Source organism: Ambystoma mexicanum, chromosome 8 (genome assembly GCF_040938575.1).
Source record: "Ambystoma mexicanum isolate Mex_15411 chromosome 8, UKY_AmexF1_1, whole genome shotgun sequence".
NCBI classification, from domain to species: domain Eukaryota; kingdom Metazoa; phylum Chordata; class Amphibia; order Caudata; family Ambystomatidae; genus Ambystoma; species Ambystoma mexicanum.
Genome location: NC_090929.1, coordinates 1,240,972,539 through 1,240,995,106, shown reverse-complemented (window position 1 = coordinate 1,240,995,106; position 22,568 = coordinate 1,240,972,539). Strand labels below are relative to the sequence as shown.

Here is a 22,568-nt window from a genome sequence, read left to right as displayed (position 1 = left end):
CAATTTAGGACACAGAGGCTTAACTTGAAATGGGGAGAAGGAGCATGTATAGAGCATGTATACAGACTTTTTTTTAAAATGATGACTTGAAGACTTTCCTGGGGTACAATAAAGACTTTGGCCTGTGTAGGATATTATGTTATCTTCCCATGTGATACTGGAGGCCTGATTCACAAATATTTGCCCTGGACCATACGAGAAGATGCTCATGAGTATCTCAGATGTGGGGCGGCGTGGTCTGGGCCCATGTAGCTTGCACGTGTCTGGTTGCAGCTCCTGTGCAGATCCTGAAGCTTGATCCTGTAAATGCAAAATAGGATCTTTTTATAAGGTCTGACTTGAAGATAGGGGCGTAGGACACTCATGCCAGACACCTGACAAAGTTTGGTGAAAAACCGCAGCCTGCGGAGCCGGTGCTGCCGTGTGAGAGTTTTGTAGGAGAAGGAGCCAAGATGCCGGAGTTCGCAGGTATCGACAGTGACCTGAGGAGGGACAGCAGTGTGGATTGGCAGTGTGGACCAGCGAGGATCTGGGGGACAGCTGGAGGTGGGGGTGGGTGCCTGAGGTGGTGAAACTGATGCCGCCGAACTGCGCAGCATTGTGCCCTCCCTTCTCCCTCCTTCCCCTCTGCAGGCTGCAGTGAACAGCGGGTGCTGAGGAGCGGTGCTGCTGGTCTGGGTGGCATAGTACTCCCCCCCTGCCCCCTGTTACCGGCACCTGCGGGCTGCAGGAGCGCTCTGCTGACTGTGGAGATGCAATCATAAATGGATTGCAGGCAGCGTAGGCCTGGAACGAAAACGAACAGCAGAGAAAGAGCCGTGGCTTGAGAAGGATGCAGTTTATGGAACGGATGAGCTGCAACACTGAAGGCAAGAGAGGGAGCCACTCTGGCACAGAGGGAGATGCTGTAGTGTTAGGATAACGCACGCTGGGTGAAGGCACATTAGGAAAGAGTAAAATCAGACACCCCACCCAGCAGATAGCAGCACACGCCGGGACAGAGATTGCGGGACAGAATATTGGAGCACTGGAAAACACTGGCGGTGTGCACGACAGGGAAGAGCCACAGCTGCTAAGTGGACTCCCACCAAGCCAAGGTAAATGGGACGCTTGGCAATGGGCCTGTATTGCTGATAGTGTCGGCTGGGAGTGCCTGCACCCTCTGAGAGTGTGGAATTAGAGTACATCCAGCTCAGAGCCTGAAGGGCATCAACGGTGGTGGGACCCCCCCTACTACATACCAGGGGTTTGTCGTACAATTGCACAGGCAGGGGTGAGACGCAGTGAGCAACCCAGAGGTTGCCCCTGAATAGTGATATAGGAACAGAAGCAGGTGGGGGAATCAGGAAGAAGGCCTGTGCAAATGCCGGACGAGTGGGGTCAAGGCACTGAGAGGCTAGCAGTCGAGAGCTCGGCATCACTGACAGAGATGCCCCCGCCCCCCAAAGATAAGCAGAAGGAGACGATTATGGACTCTTTTGAAACTCAAGCTACATTAAAAGGGGCAGTACCTGTGATGGGACCGACACGAGAGGAGGCTGGGGACAGCAGGATGACCCGCAGGAATCCAAAATATTGGCAACAATCCTGGATTTAAATACATCGCTAGAGGGTAAAATTGAGGCTGCAGGCATAGATGTGCAGCTCCTCTGCCAGGATGTCTGATCACTAAAAGAACTGGTTCCCAAGGTGACAGATCACACAGCAAAGCTGCAAAAATTAGAAACCAAAAATGCTGCATTGGAAGCCAGGATTGAGGAGGCGGAGGGTCGGTCCAGAAGAAACAACGTGCAACTGCTCGGTTTGGCGGAGTGAATTGAGGGCAGGGACCCGGCAGGATATGCTGAGACTCTGTAGCTACAATAAATTGAGCCTGAAATGCTGTCCCAGGGATTTGAAATAGAAAGGGCGCATAGGTCCTTACAACGGAACATCCCCCCAAGCTCTAACCTGAGACCGGTAATTGCACGAATCCTGAATTTTCAAGATCGAGAGGTGGTGGTCTGCTTCTCTAGGGAAGAAGGTGCCATAAGAAGGGGGGATGTGGCGGTTGCTATATATACAGACTATACTCCCTTGGTGCAGCAGATACGGAACTCTTTTATCCTGATAAAGGAAAAGCTCTTAATACTCTTACTTAATATACTGCCTAAACTCTAAATACATGCTGATTTATCCATCAAGGCTGAAGGTCCTGCATGGGAGGAAAATGCACTTCCTGGAAATTCCAGCAGCAGCCAACATGTGGCTGGATCATAATAACCTCGGCAATAAAGATGAGGTCCCGCCAGGTGAAGTGGCAACTCCTAAAGAGGGTAGACTGGTGTGGTGGAGGAACCGCTGGCACAACATGGAACTGGATCAAGAAGATGACTATGGAATGGGATTGGACAAGGGGCGACGCAAAAGTGATGTAAGTGTTAGAACAGTGGAAATGGGTATGAGGGCTGTTAGACTGCAGTTACAAATTTGCTATTTATCTACAGGGGCAGGCAATGAGGCCAGCAGATGGTGTGACAGCCCCATACCAGGTGTGTACTTGTGTCAGCTGGCTGCTGGCATACAACCCGATGCCTGATGGCAGGGACTGGTCCGTGAGGCATAGAAGTGCCTGAGCAGGACTTAACTGTTGGGCACCATTAACCCCCAGAAGTTGCGGGTTATTTTGGTTTGGTTTGTCTGTTTGTGGTTTAGAGCTCAGATACAGCATGTAACTATGTACGAGACAATGAAGCGAATGAAAAGCGGACAATGTGACCATTGTGGAATATGTGACCGGGAAATGGCGGGTGGCATTTATCGAATAGTGACAAATCTAAAGCAATGGATGTATAGCAAAATGACAGGAGGCTAGGAGAAGCTGGGAGGAGGAACGTAGCTGGTTACATAGCAACATGTCCAGATTGAATATTTTGTCTTGGAATGTTAGGGGGCTGGGGACTTACATGAAGAGGAATAGGGTGAACTCCTACCTCAGAAGGAAGTGGGTGTCAGTGGCATTACTACAAGAGAAACATTTGCACAGGAGCAATTAGTGTCTAGGTGGGGTGGGGGGGTATACGGCTCCACATATTCCCAGTTTGCAAGAAGGGTTCTTATTTGGGTAGATGCAGCGGTACTGCTGCGGGTGTCGGAGGTTGTGAAAGATAATGAGGGCAGGTATGTAATTCTACGTGAGTACATAGGCCAAAAGGAGTGTTGCATAGTGAACTCGTACTTTCCAAACACTGGGAACCTGGCCTAAGTGAAGAAATTTAGCAGTAAATTGCGTAGCAGGTGAGACCTGCTGTTCTTTTGGGGTGGTGATTTTAATTGAGGTGCATGATGCCATATTGGATAGATCGATGCCCCCTAGAGGTGGTCCTTCCGGTGCTAAGGTAACCCTGAAAGCGGCCCTATCAGAATTGGCACTAGTGAATGTCTGGCGGAAGCTGCATATGGGTGTGAAGGGATACTATTTTTATTCGCCCCCACATGACTTACATACACAAATTGATTATGTATTTGTAGGTTCCAAAAATCTGGGTGACTGTATGGGGGCAGGATATACCGTCCGCACCCTGTCTGATCATTCACCGCTGCTGGTAGTATGGGAAATGGGGGACACTAGATCCCTGGTCCCAATGTGGCGTTTTCCTATGATGACACTGGAGGATAGAGCTTTTGCTGTGGCATTGGGCAGGAAAATTGAGCAATACCTCAAAATAAATGTGGGAAGTGTAAGAAGTTGGGGCACGGTATGAGAAGGGATGAAGGTGGTAGTGGGGGGTGAGACAATTTCTGGAGCGGTGGGATTCGTAGGAAATAGAAGAAGGAACTGGAGGCGCTAGTGGAGGAGATTGCAAGATTAGAGGCGCGAGACCCGATAGGGTCAAATGCGGAGAGTGCCCTTGCTGAAATGCACATGAAGTGTGAGAAGGCCTGGCTATTGAAATTCGACTATGAGGCAAAAGTGGAGAAAACACACAGGGAGGGGGACAAGGCTGGGAGAATGTTGGCCTGGCTGTGTAAGCATGAACAACCTAGGCCGATGACATTAATGCTGCAGGATGAGAGCGGGTCCAATGGAGGTCCAAGATGGTTATAAATGACATTTTTAACAAATTTTATGTGCAGCTCTATAGTCACACAGGACGAAATCGAGGCAGCACTTGAATAGATTAGCCTCCCAGGTCTGTTGAAAGAGCAGGCAACAGATTTAGAGGAGGTAAAAGATGCGCATTTGTAGCGCTAGGATCGAGCAAGGCCCAAGGTGGGGATGGATTTCCATCAGAATTTTACAAAGAATATAGCTCTTTGCTGGCACAGCCGCTACAGTGTACGAGGAGGCATATGAAAGGGTATTTTACCAGTCATGAGGGAGACTTGGGTGACGCCAATACTGAGCTGCGTTTCATATCGCCCACTGGCCCTACTAAACTATGACGCCACAATTCTCACAACCATATTAGCAGGCCGGCTACATAGAGAAATATCAACCTTAATACACCTGGACTAGACAGGGTTTATCCCCACTAGAAAAAAGTCCCTAAACCTCAGGAGGCTGCAGCATGTGATAGATCGCACTAATGGGACCCTTGAACAGCTACTGGTGGCATCACTAGATGCAATAAAAGCTTTTGATTGTGTGTATTGGGAGTGGATCTATGCAGTCTTTATATGAACCTGTGGCTAGGTTGAAATCCGGGAGGTGCATATCGGGACAGTGGGACATTCAGAGAGGCACTAGGCAGGGCTGCCCTCTATCACCAATGATCTATATATTGGCACTAGAACCGATAGCGGTATACTTGAGACAGGAGTATCTAACCGCGGGGATACTGATTGATGATAGGAGATATCTTATCTCATTATACGCAGATGATGTGCTGTTATACCGTTGCGAACCGGGGCATAACCTCCCCATCATTATGGAAGTCCTACCAGATGTTGCAAGTCTGACTGGGATTAAGTTTAGCACGGAGAAATCCTGTTTATTTCCACTAGCGGGACTTAAAGGCGAGGATGAGCGGAATCTCCAAGAGCTGGGGATGAGGAAATCCATAAGTTCAAATATCTGGGAGTCCCGATAGCGCACGATTTGAGGGACATGCATAAATATAATACAGTAAAAGCTTTAGATGAGATAAAGCACTCTATGAAGACCTGGGTACGCCTGCCACTTTCATCCATGGGCAGAGTGTCCATAACAAAGATGATAATACTTCTGACTACTGTATGCCTTTTCAAATGTGTGCTATTATGTAGAACCAGGTTTCTTTCGACACCTGGAAAGGATACTTTGAGAGTTTCTGTGGGGGGGGGTGAAGGGGTGGAGGGGGCTGGCCGTGGCAAAATTGCTTTGAGTACACTATACTTGCCGCATAGCGAGGGGGGAGTCTACATACTGCAATTCGAATGGTATTACGTGGCATCACAGTTGAGATATGCGGTCATGTAGTTGGCAGACTGGGTAAACGCAGAAACTCGACTGCTGCAGAAGGTAGTGATGCCGTGCAGGCTAAAGGAATGCTTATGGGCCATGGAGGATTGCATGAGTGCCCAATGTCAACTGTACCGGTAGGTAGGCAAATATGGACCATGGCCTTAGAAATGGTGAGCACCTCATGCCTGTATGCTAGAAGTGCTCTATTGATGGCATATGCCTGTCCTGATCGTAGGAAGCTTGGGGAAGGCAGGCTATGGGACCGTTATGCTGTATATATGTGGGGGGACATGTTTGAAAACAGGCAGTCCAAGGAACTTAAAGATCTTGGGAAAGTGGATGGCTTACCTGGAGGGCAATTTTTACAATATATGAGGATCCATAGGGTGGCCAAGCGGACATGGGGAGGACTTCCCGAAGAACTAGCAGAAGATGCGCTACTGTCCCTGTTGTATCAGTTGAACGATGGCGTTAAACAGACTACTAGAATATATGATTGTATCAGATGGATGCGTACAAATGCACATGTTAAACTGAGGGGTAAATGGGAAAGAGATGTTGGGACACAGATTACCAAAGTACAGTGGGAGCAGGCTTTGTTTTTTAAAAATGTGTCTCACGTAATGTGTGGTTTCGCTTAATACAACTTAATATACTGCATAAGACATACATGGACCCTGGTAGAATGGCCAAGGTTGGCGGTGAGGGGGTTAGGGGCTGCCCGCGATGCGGCCTGGTGAGTGCTGGTCTGATGCATATGATATGGAGCTGTGCTGTGGTACAGACCTTTTGGGATCGAATAGAGCAGACTTGCAGGGAGGTGGGCATAGCTCAGTTTGCGTGGACCCCGCTGGAGCACCTCCTAAGTATCTACCCCAGGCCAGCTAAGCATAGGCACGTGGTGAAGTTCATGGACTTAGCATGCATACTGGCAAAGAGATGTGTGGCAATGACCTGGAAGAGTAAACAGGGCCCTGTATAAAGGCAATGGCGAGGGGATTTTAAACACTGGAGCCTGGCAGAAACAAAAGTGGGGGAAGGTGCCAGGCAAGGGCTGGAAGATGAGCAGTCAGATCAATTGGCTGCAAGGGAGAGTCTGCTACTGACAATGTTCCCACCATCAGATGACAGACCACCCTGAAAGGGAAATGAAGTAAAGAGTCATACTGTACTGTAAGACAAATAGAGAAATTGGAAACGGATGTGTCTCGCCCTTGACGTGGGCATTTCCCCAGAATACTGACTGGACATGAGCACTGCAGGCAAGCATTCTCCCGTGAGTGAGAAAACAGTTACCTGAGCTCTAGTGTGTAGTAGTTTTTAGTTGCTATTCTTTGAAGTTAAATGGAGAGGAGGAGTACAGGAAAGTGATGTTAATGTGACTGCGGTGCTGATTTAACAGACGTGATTGTAATTATTGATTACATACAGTTCTTTGTGTTGTATTTTTAGTGTTTCTGTACCATGTGTCAGAGCGTGGGGTAGGCCTGGGCGGGGGCGTGTGGCGCATTAAAAAATAGGCGGATGCGGAGGTTTGCAACACACGTCTTCTTTACTAAATTCCCAAGTAACACTGCCCCTTGCCCCGCCTCCCTCCACCCGTCACTCCCCATTCCCTTACGCACTTCCATTTCCCTAAACGCCCCCCCCTTGTAACTATGGAGACGTCAACGTGACATCTCCCCCTTTAAAAACAGTTACCAGGTCCTTCACAATAGGCGAATGTCTGATATTGATTATTAATCCATCTCCTCAATCCAACGGAGCGGCTTGTTACGAGCCCGCTGAGGACGGGTAATGGCAAGTTTTGGAGGGCTTCCACTAGGCCCACTCTCGGGGAAACCTTTGGGGTCCGACTCATCAGTCTCTCCTTAGTCGCCCTGATAGGGGTCGTTGGAGGCATAGTTAATGGGAATGGTGACATGCCCGCTCAGTCGACGGGAGCCCAGCTGGGGAACTCCTTTGAAATGCAAGGAGTTCTGAGTGACGGGTCCCCGCGAGCCCTGCACTGTGATCATGGATCCCTTCTTCTGCGTAACTAGCAGAGGCTCCTCCTGAAAGATCGAGGTATTTTTATGGGTCTGGGGTTGGTTTATGGCGACAACGTCACCTACTTCGATCTGTGGTGCCCTGGCTCCTCAACGTTGATCTGCATACACCTTCATTCGCTCTTTGGCATTTTCGTCTCGTTCTCTCATGTTTCTGTCGCGGTCCTTAGGTGGACCTCCTGAACAGGCCTGTGGGATCCATGTTTGAATGTCTCTCCCGAACATTATCTCGGCTGGGGTCTTTCCGGTGGTGCTGTGTGGAGTGCCCCGGTAGTCCTGCATCAACTGGTTAAGTATTTGCTCATAGGGCTGTTCCATGAGCTTGGCGATTTGGAGGGCCCTCTTCAAGTTGGCCATGAAGCATTCTATCATTCCATTCGCCTGTGGCCACAACAGTGCTATTTTCCGGTGATAGAATCCGAGGTAGTTTGAGAATTGTGTGAATTGATGCCCATTGAACAGGGGCCCGTTGTCTGTCTTGAGCACTCGCAGGATGCCATATGCAGAGAATATGCAGTCAAGTGCTGGTATAACATGATGAGCTGCCGTCGAGGATATGATCTGGGCTTCTGGGTATCGGGAGTATTCATCCATCACCGCCAGTAGGTATTTCCCTCCTTCAATGGTCCCAAAGAAATCAGCGGCGACTGCTTCCCATATTCACTGAAGAAGCTCTGACATCCTCAAGGGTTCGGTGTGACGGTTAGGCGTGATGAGGCTGCACGTGGTGCATGATTTTAGGGCTTCCACCACCATAGAATCCATGCCAGAGAACCAGACCTTCTGGGGCAACATGCACTTGGTCAACACCATCCCCCTGTGGTTTTCATGGGCGAGGTCAATGACTTTGGCTCGTAGGGATGACAAGATCATTAGCTTGCAGTCTTTTAGGAGCATGTGCTCCTCGGATAGGGCCAGTTCGTCTTTGACTTGCACCAGTCATTCGACCTCCCCTTGCACCAGGTCCCCTGCTGCTCACCCCCGTTCACAGGCTCTCCTCCACATGCCTTACTCAAGTCCCTCACAGATGATTTGGCAGACCAGGTCGTTTTCTGTCTCATGGGCTACAGTCCCGATGTCTATCCCTTCTGGGGTGGATTGGTGTATAAGGTACCAAAGATACCTGTCTGCTACAGAGGGTTTGGGCGTACACCCCTCCCAGGCCTTCTGGACAAGAAGTCCGCTGGGTTCTCCCCCCTTTCCTGGCCAATGTACAATTTCGAATGCATAGTCTTGCAATCGTAGCCCCCACCGAGCTATCCGAGGGGGCATCTTGGCCTCGGTGTTCCCAAATAGGAACAGCAATGCCTGGTGATTTGTGATGACTCGAAATGGCTTCCCATATAGGAAGTGGTGGAAGTGCTTGGAAGTGCTTGCAAACCCATACCACGGCACACATTTTACATTGGTAGCACATTAATACATGTTTTACATTGGTAGCAAATTAATACAGTCAGCTTGTTGCAGGTACATTTGCAGGTTTAACAAGAGATATGGCGAGTAGTCCCCGGGGACTGAGGTGTTGATCAGGTGAACAGAATGGTTTTCATGGCTTTGCGGAAGGCACTGAGTGAGGCTTTGGCACGAAGCATCATAGGAAGGGCGTTCCAGTGTAGGGAGGCTAGGTAGGGGAAACTAGCACCACCTGCCCTGGCTCTTTTTACTCCGGGCACAGTGAGCATGTTTGCGTAGGGTGTTCTGGTTGGCCTTGTAGACCTTCCTTTTCTGCCTGGGAATACGCCTGTTCCGTGGCTGAGAGGCTCCGCCTGGCATATGCAATGACATGCGTTTTTGACGGGTCTTTCGTGTCCACTTGAGCCAGAATGGCTCCCAGTCCCACAAGGCTGGCGTCTACTGTCAGTTCAGTTTGACGGCTGGGATCATAGTATGACATTTTTTCGGCCTTGGTCACCTTTTCTCTGAGGATCTCGAAAGCCTTCTGGCACTCATCCGTCCAGCGGAATGTGGCATCTTGTCTTGTTAAGAGTCTTAGGGGCTCGCTTACTGTTGCAAAGTCCTTGATGTAGCGCGTGCAGTAGCTGGCGAGTCCTAGGAATGATCTCAGCTCTGAGACGTTGACTGGGGGTGCAGTGTCATTCAGCGCAGCGACTTTGTCAGGATGTGGGGACATGCCTGATTCCGAAAATATATGTCCAAAAAATCTCAGCGTGCTCTTCCGGAACTCGCACTTGTCCCAATTTAGCGTGAGATTCGCCACCTCCAGAGCTTTGCACACTTTTCTTATTGCTTTGTCGTGCTTGTTAACATCAGTGCCGAAGACCAGGATGTCATCGCTGTAATTGAGGTAGTTCGGTATGTGCTTGATTACATTGTGCACCTCGGCCAGGAATATCTCTGCTGCCGAGGACACACCTAAGCTTAACCTTTTTATAGCGAAAGAGGCCCATATGCGTGACGAAGGTGGTAATGTTCCTGCTTTCTGGGCTCAATACAAGTTGGTGATATCCTTTCACTAGATCTAATTTGGAAAAGACTTTGGCTCCATTTAAGAGGTGGATCATATCAGAGATGCATGGGGCCAGGTGCCTTTCTCTAAGTATGGCTTGGTTGGGGCGTCTCATGTCCACACACAGTCTGATTGCTTCTGATCCCTTTTTGGGCACCGGCACTATGGGGGGACACCCAGGTGGTCGGGCCGGTGGCCGGCTCGATGATGTCCTGCTCGAGTAGTTTGTGTAGTTTGTCCTCCACTTTCTTTTTCTTTTGAATATTGACGAGGATCCCTCAATAATGTTGGGCTACAGGACGTATGGAGTCGTCTATATGCAGCTTTATTGGTAGATTCTTTAATTTTCCGATGCCTCTAAATGTGCGAGGATAGAGATTGTTAATCATTTCCACCGGGTCAATGTATTTGTGAACCATGATGTTGTACAGGATGCGGATGAGTCCCATATCGGCCGCTGCCTTGAAGCTTAGAACACACCCACTGTCTGTTTCTGTCGCTAGGACATGGATGGGTATTCTCTTTTCGTGTCCTTGGTATCGGCAGGTGCTCTCAAATTGTCCTAGGCACTTGAGGGGTGTTTTGGTGCCATATGCATACATGTCCACTGCTGCGGTGCATAGTTTTGGTGGTGTGGGGAGTTACTTGAAGATGGTTTCGCTGACGACGTTGACGTGGCCCCGGTGTCGATGAGGAATTCCGTGGGCTGCTCATTAAGTTTGATGATCAGAGTGGGGCTGTGTGCTGTGGTGGTGGGGTTACCTAAGGCATAAACATAGGCCTTCTTCTTTTGGTCGCTTCCCGACGAGCTAGGGTCAGAGTCAGATGGTGATTGCTCAACTAGGTAGCGCACGTGGCATCTTGATCTTCGATCGGGCCTTGCACGCATCACACATCTCCTTCTGTCCCTTCTCTCCCTTCTTTGCCTGTCCTCCCCAGAAAACCCCTCTCAGGAGTCTGGGAGTGCTTGGTTTGTCCCTGATACATTTTTGCCAAAATTACATTCACAACCCCTTGTCTGAAAAGTAAATGCACATGGGATGTCATCAGTGATGTCATCAATGACGTTTGTGATGTCATCTTTGATGTCCTGGGTGTTAGTGTTAACAGTGCACAGTGGTGCGGGCAGTTATGGTTGCTTAGTTTACCATAACTGGTGAATTTCAGGGGGTTTTCGGTTTTACTTCGAACCATAATGCCACGTTTATAAAGTTTTTTTTGTGTGACTTTCACAGGTTTTTAGTAGCGCAACTTAACCATAATGTCCCCTTAACAAAGTTTTTTTTAGTGAATTTCACAGGTTTTTAGTAGGTCAACTTCACCATAATGTCCCTTTAACAAAGTTTTTTTGCTAAAGATCATCGGTTTATAGTAGTGGCACGTAACCATAATGTAAAGTAACTTCTGACTTATTTACACACCTTGCGGAGAATGCCACATGACAATATGCTGGCGTACAGCACGGTGACGTATCCGAGAATCCGTACACACTTAACAGTAAGATGTATGCCTCGTGGACAGTGTGTAAATAGATTTTATATTGATGTAGGAACGTCCACCTTCAACATTTCCCTTACACAGCGCCAACACGTACTGGTAGTCAGCCATTAACAATGTAGTACACATTACATACTTTTAGCAAAAGTTCTAGGTATCTGAAAATGACATCAGCTAAGGCCATCCCTCCTCCCCAGAAAACAGCAGCACTGTAATGAAGGAGCATGAGAAACACTGCCCCTACCTTACAAATAACACACACACAACATTTTCCCCCGTCCACCTACCCCCACATATTACTGTTTGGTGCCTCTTTGTTCATTTCTGTTCGCAAATTGCCTTATTAGCTGTCCTACCAAAAAAGAAAGCCATCGTTAACAAAGCAAATGTTCCGTTAAGAACCACCTTTCACAGTGTAAGTATATTAGAAAAAAAAATTGCATACACTCCATGTACTTTATATTTCTCAGTAAAGGACATAGACGCAATAAGATTTGCCAGTAATAGTCTAGATTTGCAAAGCAGTAACGTGTGCAACTAAAAAATAGGATTTCTGGTTATAATCACATAACAAAATCCTTCTTCAAGATGGCCACCATACAAAGGGAAGGCGGCTGTTCCATACATGGCAACTCTTCGCTTTCCATGGTAGCCTGCAAAAAGCAAAAGAACGTGCCGTGACGCAGAACCTGTAAATAAACATACAGCGACTAACAGCATAGTACCTTACATTTTGAAATGATACACTGGATTTGAAAAGAAAACGTTAACATTTTAGAATTTGTAAAGTAGTTTTATTTAACAAACAACTGTCAGAGACCATCGGACTAATCCCATTTTCAATTAAATTCTAACAATGGTTCTAAGGGGGTCATTAAAAATGTTCATGGTGAGGCACACGTTGTTCTTTTCCCATACACAAAGTATGCGTTGTTGTTAAAGCACCCGCTTTGTTTGCACAGTGATTTCCAAGACGGCGCCATGACCTTTGCCCTACACCACCATAAATGATGTGATGTTACTCCTAATGGCTAGTTCAGTGTATGGACAAAGGGGGCTTGGGCTATCATCCCACAAAATTGTGATGGACAGGCAGCCGGTCACGAGCAGTTGCCTCTGGCGTCCAAAAGAGCCATCACTCGGCATCTGGAAACCATGGCACGCACAGTACTGCAAGATGTAGCTGGGTGGAAAACGTAAGAGAAAATACGTGTCAATACCCAACTTTTAGCAAAAAATTTCAAAAAAGACACAAAGAATGTGAAAAGTAATACACAAATCGAAGTGGGCAAACATGACATTTTAAGGAAATATTAGCGTTGACCTTGGGTAAATATAGTGACAGCCTACAAACGCCGAGAATCTGCACTCGCCGTAAGGGTTAGAAAAATGGCAACTACACAGTAAGATGGTAATTCAGTTATGAAGCCAAAGCGAATGGACAAGTAAGAAAAAATTACATCTCGTGATTTTAAACAAGACCAAAACAACGTGCAAAGTGATATAGAAAGCTATGTGGGCAAACATAACATTTCAAAGAAGAAATATTAACAGTCAACAGGGGTGATTCTAGTCATAGCCTGCAAACTCGGAGAATCTGCACTCTCCGTTATTGGAGGAACGGTACAACTGTGCAGAAAGATAATACTTCAGTTATATTGTCACAATTACTGTTTCTGTAACATAAAATTGAATGCGCTTCGGTGTAGAGTCGTCAAAATTAAACTTACATGATGTTTTCTGCTTCCATTGTTTTTGGCCAAGTCAGACAGCAATGTATTCGGACCAAAGAATCTTTGTGAACTGATATTTCATGTGCCTTACTAACGTTTTTAAAACATAACCTTATCAAATGGTATTTTTTCCAAGCTTTCATTCCTTGCATTGTTTCTGAAGTTTCCCTTTCACTGAAGGTCAAACAACAATTGCCCCTTATGGATTCACTCGGATGCATGGGCCTACTGAGCTGGCAACCAAAAAAGCAAATCAAGTGACCTTCACTCAGAAGGCACATACATTCTCACTTTGCAACAACATATGAGAATTCATTCATGAAAACCGCTACTCCCATACAACTCCAGAACCGCATCAAACAGTGCAGGTGGCGGCGTCAGATTTCAAAACATAGGACGCCAGTCTGATGGCAATTTTATTCTAAATACATTGTAACACAGATGAAGTAATTGGTCACCGTACATTGAGCACCAACTTTCACTTTACCGTATGACTTTGGTGACTAGAAAACACTACTTTTTGAGTTTCTGCTGTCACATCCCATCCCAGCCTTATTAAAGCTCACCTTCGGAAACAGTATTTCATAAGTTTAACAAGTGCAATGGTGTCTTGTTTTGTATGTGTTACCGGCAATGTCCAAGTACACCAAACCATGACCAAAAGATGGCGGGGGCAGCGAAGAAATCTGACGCACTTCACGCTGTTTCACAACCAATCAGTGAAAGCGCCACATGTCCGCGGACATGACGCTACGTATTAGCCAATCGATTTCTTGTCCGCGGAGCGAACAGGGAAGTGTGACCGTGGAGCGGACATAGATATCACTAATTTTTTGAGACATATTTTTTGGTCATTTTAAAGGAAACTACTGGACGGATTGTTACCAAATTTACAAAAGCACGCTTTCGGGACCAAGCCTCTGCTGCAAATTTGGTGAAAATCCGTCCAGGGGTTTGGCCTCAAGGCGTGCGCAAAGTTTTTTCCCCAGTCTATGGGAAAAAAAGACATTGTGGGACCCCCCCTATAACATTGCCCCCCCCTGGACCAAACCTCACCAAACTTTGCAAAAAAATGATTTGCAAAGTTTGGTGTGGATTCGTCCAGAGGGAGCGAAGTTATAAGCCGCCCAAAAAGTGCTCTTCCTATGGAAACAGCAACTTAACCATAACTACACAGCCACTACTGTGGCTGTGTAATTTACTCTTATCTTCGCCTATCTTGTTTCTTTTTATTCAGATCCAGACAGTTCTAACAGATGATATAGTCCATGTTATCAAACTCGTCGTTTCAATATCAGTTTAACACATAATGACGTTTTATTCAAAGCCCCTTATCAAAGTATTTATGATGTCACATGGTAGAACTTCTACATTGTCAAAAGAATGGGGTAGGATTTATATCTCCAAAATTCAGGTTGGATAAATACATCAAGGAAGAATCCCATTACTTTCACCATAAAGTGCCTGATAAATGTGTTTACTGCCAACAATCCAAATCCTTCCCTCACAGGTGATGGTCTCATGGTGCAACAAAAATAACCACTTCCATCTTTTTCATTCTTCTTACACCAACATACATTCATTCATACATTTTGTCATGTGTTATAGCGGCTTTCACCATAATTATGGTTCCAATGCGCTCTTGGTTGAAAGCCCGCGGAGAGACCGGAGCCCAAACATTTGGGAGAATTTGGGAGGTGCTATTATGCATGTGTGCATTTCAGCCATTAAAGTTACGCGGTGGTGGCCAAGTCCCTGGTAGTCACCCATGTCTAAATGGAGTGTGTATGGGCACAGGTGAACATAGGGCCTTGTGTATCTCACACATCCTGGGCTTGACAAAAGGTTCAGAGAACAATGACTAGGAAGAATCCTCGGGAGACTTCCAGGGTCTATACCATCTTTGGAAAAGTCATGATAACTCACCAGACAAAAACACGAAACCTTTGCAATGACACTTTCTTTGAGTCTGAACCCAAGGATAAAGAATTGCTGCAGAAACCAGGTTCACGCAAAAAATGTGGGTGATGACAGAAATAGCGTTATTGTTGTCTTGCAAGACAAGAATCAAAGCAACCTATGGCTATCGGAAAGTGATCGCAAAAACCTGACCCACTCTCCACACCCTACCCCTTTATAGGTCCTTATTCAACTGACAGATTTGAAACTTAAGAACATTCTGGACACTCTCACTAGGACTTCCAGAAAATGATTATTTTGCCTCCTGCAAAATCAGTGCAACCCTTCATTAAAGTTTAGTCCACATCGAGTTACCATGTCAGATGACACATGACAAGTCCTCCCGAAACGCAACATTTGTGTTCTCTGTGCAATGCTGTACTGGACACAACTGATTTGATAAGTCACATGGGCCAAAAAAGCCCTTGCCATAAATTCCTGCAAGGCAGCACTTTTCAGTGACATACCCTATGCATACTCAAGAGTTCAGTAGAAAGCAAGTATCGAAGCACAACAAAGTCCACTGGAAAGGAACATTTTGATAATGCAGTGCAGCAGGGGTGTAAAACAAGAGAAATCATTTTTTTCAACTGTGTACGCTGGGTGGCAGTGTCTTATGTGGGTCAACAGAAGCAGCTTTTGGGCACAATAGTCAGCGGGCACAAACTCGTATCAATTCACGATTAAAAGGACCAATATTTTATTTCATGCTTAACAATTTGATTTACAATATATTCTTAGTTTTACTATGGAAAAACTTGATTTAAGCACCACGGGTGACAATCATGTGACCTGTAAGTCTATAAGTCTTTTTTATATTTTCATTAACATGACTTTCTTTACTTTCAGGTTGCGCTCATGGTTGCAAGTGAGTTCTGGGAGCAAGGTGACCTGGAGCGAACCGTGCTAGAGCAACAACCTATTGTAAGGCTAAAACCAATTTAAAAGCATGTGCTCATACGGAATGCCCTATGAAATGCATACTCTAATGGAGAACAGATTTACTGATAAAGACAATAGGCTTGTGCTTTGCTTAGGTGTAGCAAGGAAATGCTGTCCCACTCACACCCTATAAAATGCTTTCCATTTAAGTATTGTTCTTAAGTTCAGGACTCAGAAGCCACGTGATTCCACCACAACATGTGCCCCTTGATAACGCTACAATGCTTACTGTCATGTAACTAGTAGCGGTACAAAGTAAGCAAGTAAAAGGGGATAGCAAGGAAGTATATTTAGACAGGAATCTGCATGTCGTAGAAACTGGTGTAAATTATTCTAAAATAACGATTTGCCATTTACTTGAAAAGTAGCTAATCCATGGTTAAATTTGTCTCGAAAACGGCTTTCCATTTACGTGAAAGGTTGCTCTGTAGGTTTGGAGAAATGAAAGTAGTCACATTCACGAAGCACCTTCTAGATTAAGGATCTGATTGTTTTACTGAAATATATGCATATGTGTTTTTCCCCAGCCAATGATGGACAGAAATAAATCAGATGAGCTCCCAAAACTTCAGGTCGGCTTCATCGATTTTGTGTGTACTTTTGTCTATAAGGTAAGAAGTACATTTGAACCTTTCAGAGAAGATGGTGACCAATGAACAAGTAATTTCTGGCATTTGCTGGCTGTGTAGTTTGCCTCACTCTTGTTCAGCGTACAAATGTGAACTCATGGTAAACACAATCTGGTCGCACTCTTACAAGGTGAGGTGACATCTGAGTGAGAAACCTGATTCAAATGAGCATAATTTCAGAAATGTGTTAATGTTGAATGCTCAATCAATGAACTATTTTGCAAATTTGTGATAAGCCTGTGTGTTTTTCATGGATGAATGACATAAAAAACTTAAAATGTTAAAACTTTGGAAAGAAAGTCATTACCAGCCCCTCCTGTCGGGGAGAATGGGGCAGGGGAACACTTAACCCCAAATGTCCAAACATCCACTTGCCACTTGGACCTTAACAACTCACACTGCCTGCCTGTTCTCTGCTTCGCTAATCCTTAACACTCTAACTCCTTGCAAATATCTTTACAAATATCTATGTAAATATCTTGTATATATCGTGTAATCTTGTAATTATTTGACCTGTTGATGTCTGCTGCATATTATGTCACTGTAACCTCAAGAAATGCCCCCAGATGCCGTTGGGCCAGGCACGCTATACAAATAAATAAAATACAAATACAAATACAAATACCAGAGGGGTTCCGTGCATAGAATAAAACTATTACAAAAAATGTGAGCATGGGCGTTGTACCAATGGCACAGGCACCCGCTGGTGATAAGTCTGCAATCTCTGTGCAACCCAGACCAATGTCAGAGGATTACAACTACAGGAGGGTTAAACACGCAAAGGATTGCAGGCTCATAGGTAACCAGGTGAGCCTAATGACATTCCAGGAGTATGTGCAGCACCATCTTAAAGAGGCTAACACATCAGAAGGGGCACTGTTGATAAGAAAAACTGCATACAGGCCAATCTCTGACACACCAGACTTCACAAAACAGGACTATAGGAAGCAGTCATATCGGAAAGAGTGCTACAGACGTAGAACTACCTCAACATATCTACCACATGCAAAGGCAAGGGCTCTTACCTTAGCCAATTGTTCTGAAAACCTCTGTGATAGCCTCGGGGGAAGGGGATAACCTTTGTAGTGCAGGTCAAAGCGTGTGGTAACCTATTCTGTTCTGTGGAACGGCCAAATGCATGCGCTCTGCTTTCAGTTATTGTACCTTTTATTTTCTTCTTCTTTTTTTTGTATTGAGTGTCTAGTTTATTACAAACCTTATACACATCACATAAAACAAGGCAAACAATCCTGAATCAATACATTTCAAACATTTCATTAAATAAAATCCTCACAATTACTAAAATGCTTTGTTTTAAAATCATTTTATAAAACCTCAATATTCATACATTATATACATTCATTTTACCTGTAGATGTTTAAAAAACATTCCATATATAGTAAGCTGTCGTTAATGCCATCAAGGAGTCACCATACAACACCATACTCCAAAATTGATCTGATTCTACACTCTCATAGCAATTCACAAAAGACCCATATCCCTTAGTGTAAGCATTTGACAACAAGGGACATTCGGTTAAGATATGAGGAATCTATTCAACCTTTGATCCACAGAGAAACAGCCTTTCCTCCCAGGATATCTCTGTCCAAGCTCCCATATTCTCCTGAGTAGGAAGGTGATTCAGCCTCAACCTGAGAGCAAAGTCTAGTACAGCTTTGCTCCTAATATAAACTAAGTATTTCTTCGGGACCGCAAAATTAAAACCCTGTCCAATATAATCGTTTTTTAAAAAATGATTGGTTATAGTCTGCCAATTCTCTGAGTCACAGAGGTCCCTCGTTGTCCATCTGTAAAATAAAACTGAATGAGTTCCTTTGACGAATAAGTATGTCTCTATCATCAATACATTTCTTCTCAACCCAACCCCTTAAACTCATTTTATGTGTCCGATCAAAATTCACCTGCCTTCTACAAAAACTACATTTACACATTTTCTGGGCGTCCCTACCTCCTAGATAAAGCTACCTCAACCATGTTTGTTCTGCGTGTATCAAAACTACTAATTCTCTCCCTTCTTCACAATTATTCTACTGTATGGTCAACCTGCTGGAACCTGATTTGTTTACAATAAACATATTTAAATACATATTATTTGTCCCTTCAGGGACTTTTTCATTGTCCCTCTAGATCGACATTATCAAATATAGAGGTACTCAACACATTAAAACAATACATTGTTACAATACAATAATTAAAAAGGTCCATTGTCGTCTTTTCCATCTCCTAGGCGCATCCGTAGCAGACGAGGACATCTTTTATCAAGGATCCCTGTTCTCTGTTAAGAATTGAAAGAGACAAAAGTCATTCGGATACTGGCTAGGAGGTCAAGTTACTTCCTAACCTAGATTATGTCTCCTTGCTACTAACAAAAAACGAATTCTTACAGTCATTTCTCACTTATTTTTAGCCCATTTAACTCATAGGCTTTCCCTAATGCGTTGGTGCACAAAAACAACTACTTCTCAACAACCCTATATGATACTTAGGGTTTATACTTAATTGTCTGCTTTGCTGGATGTGCAAGCTGTAAAGGCTTGCCGGTCAGCTGTAAAAGCTTCCCACTCAGCTGTAAATGCTTGCCACTTAGCTGCAAATGCTTCATTCTGCCTTGCTTCGCTATCTTTCTCCCGATCGCGTTGGACCATGGTCTTTTTCTTCTGTGCTTTGCTTTTATCCTGTTGAGACAAATAAAATGTTTTGCTTCGCATTATCTCCTCCTTACCTCGCTACGCTTAATCTAGTCTACCCCTGTTTTTCTAGACTATGGCACCGATTCTTACTATGTGCCTTCATACTATATTATAAGACACTCATTGTTTGCCTTCCTTAACATTTTTACACACTCGCCAAGTCTACCCCCTTTGGCGTCCTACCAAATAAAAAATGGTTACCCACCTTCCATTCAGCGTCTTTTATTTCCTGTGTTTGTCTTAAGTGGCCATACTTTTATCTGCATGCTACTCTATTCACCTGATTGCACCTACCTTAGGAAAAAATGGCTACATGCTTGAAGACTCTAAATAATGATCAATAGTGTGTCCACACCCTTGTAGTGTGAACTAGTACTTACCTCCTTTTTCTTTTTCCCCCTACTTAAGGCCATGTAGGCATTCCTCCTATGTTCACGCAAGGACCATTATTTTATCTGTAACATAAACCAACATTTTTACAGGCACTCAAAAAATTGTAATTTACTTACCCTTGTATGTTCTTCTTAAATTGGCTCTGTTCAAAATTGTCCTTGTCTGGTTAACGCAATTTTGGTTAACCATGCCCTTTTTCTGGTTCTCCGTTACCCGCTAATGTTTTTTTATTGCTCTGCACACATTTTTCAATGTTGGCCTGGAACCCTCATTGATATTTTTTTTAGAAAATTTTAGATTTTCCCTTAGTTTATGCTGGGTTTAATTTGTCTGTCCCTTAATTCATCCATCCAATCAATTCATTTTTCTCTTTCATTCATTTTTTTTATTTCATCCAAATGACGTACATTTTTTAAACTGAGCTCCTTACTTCTATACTGTTTAGAATAATTTATTTATTTTCATCTTCTCCTAATTCATTTTTCTGGACCCATGCCAAAAAGGTCCAGAGTCTACTTAACATGTTTTACACTCTCTCCAATCTTCTTTCATTTATACTGGGTGCTGCTACATTATTGTCATATACATACAAAAACGGTTTCCTTTCCTTGTAATGTGTGATGCTCCTACTTCATACTTCATTAAACCCTATCTAGATATTTTTCCATCCGTGATGTCATCCGTGATGTTATTTAACCTAAATTTTTTTATGAGAACCATTACTGTCCTTCATGATCCATTTGTATTATTCAATCCCTGGTCATTTGCCATGTTTCCTTACTCTATGGCTGTCTCTAATTTCATGGAGGTCATCTTTCCCCCCTCTTTGTTCATAAATATCCATGGTCTAAGACTATCAGGGTAATTCATAGAATTTCGCAGAAAAGTGTCGCAAGCGGCTGGCGCAGAGTGTCCGCGTGCGATTGTCTGCGCCAGGCACGTGCGCCAAAACCGATTTCCGCGCACAGCGGATTCATGGATTTTAGGCTCCCAAACCAGCCGTGGCGCAGAGTATCGCAGCGACTCTGCAGCAGCGCCAGTAACGCCCCCAAGAACGCCCTCGCGCAAGGAAAAGCCATCAAAATCGCTAAATCATCGCAAAGGGCTGCGCTAACCCTGGACCAGTTTACAGGGCTGCCAAACAAGAAACGCAAAGCGGGTAACGTTCATTTCAGGGGTACGCGGGACGTTTCACATGCAATTAGCCAGGGTAAGTGTATTACAGGGGTACGTGGGAAGTTTAACACGCGATTAGCCAGGGTACGTGTATTACAGGGGTACGCGTGAAGTTTTACACGCGATTAGCCAGGGTACGTGTATTACAGGGGTACGCGGGAATTATCACACGCGATTTGGCTGGGTATGTGTATAACAGGGGTACGCGGGAATTATCACACGCGATTTGGCTGGGTATGTGTATGACAGGGGTACGCGTGAAGTTTTACACGCGATTAGCCAGGGTACGTGTATTACAGGGGTACGCGGGAATTATCACACGCGATTTGGCTGGGTACGTGTATTACAGGGGTGCGCGGGAAGTTACACACGCAATTTGGCTGGGTATGTGTATTACAGGGGTGCGCGGGAAGTTACACACGCGATTAGGCTGGGTTGGTCCTCTCAGGTGTTCCCTGTACACCCTCCACGGCCCCTGCAGGCAGCCCACAAAACAGGGGACTACCCTGCACACCTGCTCATGTCTCCCACCCCCCACCCCCCCAGCAGTGTGGGGCACCCTCCACCAGGCCCCCACTCATGTCTCCTATCACCCCCACCCCCAGGACTGTGGGGCAGCCTCCACCAGGCCCCCACTCATGTCTCCCACCACCCCCACCCCCCAGCCACCAGGGGCAGCCTCCACCAGGCCCCCACTCATGTCCCCTATCACCCCCACCCCCCAGCAGTGCAGGGGCAGCCTCCACCAGGCCCCCACTCATGTCTCCCACCACCCCCACCCCCCAGCCACCAGGGGCAGCCTCCACCAGGCCCCTGCTCATGTCTCCCACCACCCCCACCCCCCAGCAGTGCAGGGGCAGCCTCCACCAGGCCCCCACTCATGTCTCCCACCACCCCCACCTCCCAGCCACCAGGGGCAGCCTCCACCAGGCCCCCACTCATGTCTCCCACCACCCCCACCCCCCAGCAGTGCAGGGACAGCCTACACCAGGCCCCCACTCATGTCCCCCACCACCCCCACCCCCAGCAGTGCAGGGGCAGCCTCCACCAGGCCCCCACTCATGTCTCCCACCACCACCAGCAGTGCAGGGGCAGCTTCCACTAGGCCCCCACTCATGTCTCCCACCACCCCACCCCCCAGCCACCAGGGGCAGCCTCCACCAGGCCCCCACTCATGTCCCCTATCACCCCCACCCCCCAGCAGTGCAGGGACAGCCTCCACCAGGCCCCCACTCATGTCTCCCACCTCCCCCACCCCCTAGCAGTGCAGGGGCAGCACCACCAGGCCCCCACTCATGTCCCCCACCACCCCCACCCCCCAGCCACCAGGGGCAGCCTCCACCAGGCCCCCACTCATGTCTCCCACCACCCCCACCCCCCAGCAGTGCAGGGGCAGCCTCCACCAGGCCCCCACTCATGTCTCCCACCACCCCCACCACCAGCAGTGCAGGGGCAGCCTCCACCAGGCCCCCACTCATGTCTCCCAACACCCCCAACCCCCAGCCACCAGGGGCAGCCTCCACCAGGCCCCCACTCATGTCCCCTGTCATCCCCACCCCCCAGCAGTGCAGGGGCAGCCTCCACCAGG

General features: G+C 46.3%; 1 protein-coding gene across 1 annotated transcript in view; it reads left to right on the top strand.

The window, feature by feature from the left end:
- The window catches only part of PDE6C (phosphodiesterase 6C), a 674,049-nt gene that overhangs the window by 558,875 nt on the left and 92,606 nt on the right, over positions 1-22,568 (top strand). The window contains exons 19-20 of the mRNA XM_069611351.1: positions 15,979-16,053; positions 16,599-16,682. Of these exons, the coding sequence (XP_069467452.1) occupies positions 15,979-16,053; positions 16,599-16,682 (159 nt within the window). The remainder of the gene's footprint in view (positions 1-15,978; positions 16,054-16,598; positions 16,683-22,568) is intronic.